At 44.1% G+C, this 4,761-nt stretch overlaps 1 protein-coding gene across 1 annotated transcript; it reads left to right on the top strand.

Moving 5' to 3' along the window:
* The first annotated feature begins 541 nt into the window (after positions 1–541).
* On the top strand, positions 542–2,350 carry LOC131625912 (uncharacterized). Its single transcript, XM_058896746.1, has 2 exons — positions 542–1,741; positions 1,877–2,350. The coding sequence occupies exons 1-2, from the start codon at positions 542–544 to the stop codon at positions 2,348–2,350; spliced, it is 1,674 nt and encodes a 557-aa protein (XP_058752729.1).
* Positions 2,351–4,761: the final 2,411 nt, after the last annotated feature.

Here is a 4,761-nt window from a genome sequence, read left to right as displayed (position 1 = left end):
GGTACCACAACTGGGCGAGGTTCTTTCATGGAACACTGTGTCTGGCACGCTTGTTGCCTCAAACACTTTGTACCCCATGGGAACTGTAGACCCTAGTGACCATTAGGGACCACCCGTCCGTGTCTAGAATTCATACCCGTGAGTTTGGGGAGGGACAGGATACTAGCCTTCATCATACCCGGATTTTCACATTGCAATCTGAAGCCGAAACTTTGAACTTGTTATACCCAGTGTTACTCAGATATTCAGAATCGCGAGAGGCACTCAGTCTCTCACCACATTGCACCATGACACATCATGTTACTGCATCCACCTCACTTCATTTGAGGAGAATCCTAAAGTCCACTTCAAAAAATAAGAAGAAAAGAAAAAGAAAATGAAAAGAGAAAAAGAATATTTTACTTCACAAAAAGAAAAGAAAAGAAAATATGCAATTACGAATAGACTTTAGGATTCTTCCGATGAAATGCATTCCACCATATCATTTAACATGCATGTTTATTTATTTTCAGGAACATTTGGTTTTGTCTCCGACTAACTCATGGCTCCTCCATTGAAGACTGGTAGTCGCAACATCTCTTACACATTTCTAAATCCGAATCTGGATTCTCTCGAGTGTTTGGTTAAGAAGATCACGCCGGATGAAACAACCAGGTTCCGTGAAAAGTATGGGTATATTCTGAGTCTCCTCAAGATGCCGTTCACCAAATACGAGCAAGAAGGAGTTCATACCTTGCTTCAGTTCTACAACCCTTCTCTCCGTTGCTTCACGTTCCCTGACTACCTTTTGATTCCCACATTGGAAGAATATTCTCTTTTCCTTGGTGTTCCGATCAAGAAGGGGGAAGTTCCGTACTATAGCACCATGGAGGCTCCCACTTCTATTGAAATCTCCAAGGCTCTTTATTTGAGCAAGTCAGTTGTTGATGCAAATCTTTCCGAGAGAGGAAGATGTCAGGGTTTTCATATGGAGTTCCTGGTCAAAAGAGGGTGTGATGCGGCTGAAGCGAAAGAATGGGACACTTTTAGGGCTATCTTGGCTCTAAGTATCTATGGTATCCTAATGTTTCCGAACGTGCCTGATTTTGTTGACATGAGTGCAATCCATTTGTTCATTCTACAGAATCCTGTTCCTACACTCTTGGGGGATGTTTATCATTCAATTCATCAAAAGAACCGTCAAAAGAAGGGTTTGGTCAGATGTTTTGCTCCTTTGCTATACCGTTGGTTTAGATCACATTTGCCTGAACGTGGAGCTTTCGTCGATAGTAGGCACACCTCTAAATGGGCTGAAAGGATTATGGGACTTAGAGCCAAAGACATTGTATGGTATAACAGATCTTTGGAAGACAAGGAGGTTATCATGAGTTGTGGAAAGTTCAATAATGTGCCCCTCATGGGTGTTAGAGGTGGGATCAATTATAATCCCGTCTTGGCTAGGAGAACTTATGGGTATGCTTTCGTCAATCCTCCTGAGCAATCTGAGATAGCTGAGAACATTTTCTATCATGTGGTCACCGACAATGGGCAGATGGCAGAAGCTGTACAAGCCTGGAAGAACATTTGTTGGAGAGACAAGAAGCATTTTGGTCAAAGGGACTGTGCGACTTATGAAGACTATACTAAGTGGGTTGAAACTGTGGCTAATACCCAAGGAATGCCTTTCCCTATCAAGGATCCTTTATACCCTCCTGTCGGCGCACAACCCAACATTGTCTCCATGCCTCATTATAATCAGACTGTTGAGCAGAATCGGAAATTGACTGAACAAATGGAGACGATGCAAGTTAAGATGAATACCGATAGGCAAGAGAAGCTTTCTGCCCTTCATAAGTTGAAAATGAGAGAAATAGAGCTTGAAGAGTTGTATGCCAAGGGAAGCACTTCTCAGAAGAGGCCGAGAATGGTTGTCGATCCCAAGTCCACTAAAATTCAAGAGAGGGAGATCAAAGAGCATTATGAGGATCAGTTGGCGGAACTGACAAAGAGGCTCCAAATCCAGACTGATATAGCCAAATCAGAGAAAGCCCGTCGAAAGAAAGCAGACAAGCTCCTTCTAGAACGTCAGGCAAAGATTGAGGGGTGTTATAAAGAGATTCGCAAGTTGAAGGGTCGAATGGAAGAAAAGGGCCAAAGTGATACTCAAGCCCAAGAGGAGGCCAGAGGTTGGGAATTGAGAAGCCGTTACTTGGAGACCATGCATTTCAGAAAGGACCTATTGATTCAAGAAGTTGTTAAAAGACCAACCCATGCTGAGACCAAAAAGCTGTTTGAAGAAATGAAGGCTTGGAGCTACAAGAACATTGGAGATAGCCCACTTCGTCATTTGGACATGGGAGATCCTGCTTAGTATTGGTTTTTGTTATAGAATCACCACCAGTCTTGTTGGATGGGGTTCTTATTTCCATTTTTTGTATTGTTGGCTCATGAGAGCAGAATATTTTGTACTTCAAACGTGGTTGTGGAATTAATGGATTATGGTTGTTCATCTTGGTTGCGCTTCGTTATTTCTCATTATCTTGTGGTATTGGTTCGAGACAAAGCCAAAAATTCTTGAAAATAATATAACATGCACACATGCACCCATGCACTCATATCATACTGCATTTTCAGGTTTTTTTTATCAGATTCTAATTGGGGTCCCTTCCAACAACAGATTTCTTTTCCAACGACGAAGCTGACTTTCTTACATCCTTACCGCACCAGGAGCAACGAGAGAATCATGGATCAATTTGAACAGAGTCAAGCTGCCCTCCGTAGGGATATGGATGTTATGGGGGAAATAATGACCCAACTTATGGAGACTCTTCATGTCGTTGTCCAAGGGCAAGAAGAGCTCAGAAAGAGCGTTGCTGGGTTGATCAAAGATACTCCTACCAATTCTGCTGATGGGGGAGTAAAAACTAAGGAGATTCCTGTTGAGGGTATAGCAAAGGTAGTGGATGACCACCATGAGGTTATTGATCTTGAACATGATCTTACTGCTGAGTTGACCGAGACTGCTAAGATGTACCAAGCCCTCGAAGAACGCCTTAAGGCCGTTGAGGTTGCTAAAACTTCGAGTTTCGATACCGCTGCCCTGAGCTTGGTACCTGGAATTGTTATTCCACCGAAGTTCAAGGTGCCAGATTTTGATAAGTACAAGGGAGTTACTTGTCCAGAAACTCACATTCGTTCTTACTGTCGTAAGATGGCCGCTCACGCCGAGAACGAACCTCTGCTTATGCATTTCTTCCAGGACAGTCTCACAGGAGCTCCGTTGGAGTGGTATATGAAACTTGAGAGGGCCAATGTCAGTACTTGGGGAGGACTTGTTGATGCCTTTCTGAAACAATACCACTACAATACTGCTATGGCTCCTAGCCGTGCCCAACTGCAAAATATGTCACAAAAGTCTGAAGAATCTTTCAAAGAATATGCCCAGAGGTGGCGTGAACTTGCTGCTCGAGTTCAACCTCCTCTTCTTGACCGAGAATTGATTGATCTGTTTATGGGTACTCTGAAAGGGCCGTACCTTCAACACATGGTTAGTAATACTTCTCCGTCCTTCTCAGATGTGGTTATCATTGGTGAACGGGTTGAGAACTGTGTAAAAGCTGGTACCATTCAAGGTGTTACTAGTCCTAGCAACTCAAGTGGTAATGGTAAGAAGCCGTATTCTGGGTTTGTGAAGAAGAAAGAAGGTGAAACCAGTACTGCTTCAGTTGACCAAGGTAGAACTCCAGTATACTCTGCTGTTCCACCTCCTTACTACCCGATGCCATATACTGTTCCCAATCTGTATGCCCCTCAGGCATACGCTGCTGCATTTCCACAACCATGGATGGCACCCCAACAGCCTTTCGTACCACAACCACAAGTTGCTGCTCCTCAGAATCGTCAACAGAATCCTAGGCCTCAAGGTCAAAGAGCTCCACAAAGGCAGAGGTACCCTGATAGGCGTATAGATCCAATTCCGATGCCATATGCACAGCTCCTTCCCCAATTACTTGCTGGTCAGTTGGTGCAACTCCGTGAAATGGGCCCTCCGCCTAGTCCTCTTCCTCCAGGATATGATGCTAATGCTCGCTGTGAATTCCACTCAGGCGCTCCAGGCCATACGATTGAAAAGTGTAAAGCATTAAAATACAAAGTCCAGGATCTTCTCGATGACAAGCTCATCTCGTTCACTCCTACTGGTCCTAATGTGCAGAATAATCCTATGCCTCCTCATGCTGGTGCGACCAATGCTATTGAGTCATGTGATGATCAGATCCTAGTAAGTGATGTTAATGAGGTAAGGATGCCGCTAGCAGTTGTCAGAGAATATCTTATGCAACAAAAGGTTTTGTGTGAACTACATGACTACTGTTTGCAATGTTCTTCTAACCCCGAGGAATGCACTAGGTTGAGGGAAGAAATCCAGAAACTAATGGATGAAGGTGTTCTTAGAGTGGAAAGGGTCGTTCCTGTCGAGGATGTGGCTACTCTAGAGATACCTTACTATCCTGCTGAGGTGTCAAAGAATCAGAGTACTCCTTTGGTCATTCGTGCTCCGAGTACTCCCTTGGTCATTCAGGCTCCGAGGACTCCGTTGGTTATTCAGGTTCCAAATGCTCCTTCGACTCCTCCAACCTCGTCTCTTGTTCCTTCTCCTGTGAATGATTCTAAGGCTGTCCCTTGGAGCTATAATGCCGTGTATATTCGAGGGAAGAAATATGATTGTCCTCCAGTGGGTAATTCGAGCATCACTAATATTACTGGCACTAGTGGCATTACCCG

Source organism: Vicia villosa, unplaced genomic scaffold, assembly GCF_029867415.1.
Source record: "Vicia villosa cultivar HV-30 ecotype Madison, WI unplaced genomic scaffold, Vvil1.0 ctg.000250F_1_1, whole genome shotgun sequence".
NCBI lineage: Eukaryota > Viridiplantae > Streptophyta > Magnoliopsida > Fabales > Fabaceae > Vicia > Vicia villosa.
Note: the sequence above shows the minus strand (reverse complement) of the source record. Positions and strands in the feature narration are given on the sequence as shown.

Bases quoted from the DNA above. Each gene is read 5' to 3' on its own strand.
- LOC131625912 (XM_058896746.1), top strand. From the start codon at position 542: ATGGCTCCTCCATTGAAGACTGGTAGTCGCAACATCTCTTACACATTT. The intron at 1,742-1,876 runs GTTGAGCAGAAT...TTGTATGCCAAG, and splicing joins TGCCTCATTATAATCAGACT to GGAAGCACTTCTCAGAAGAG.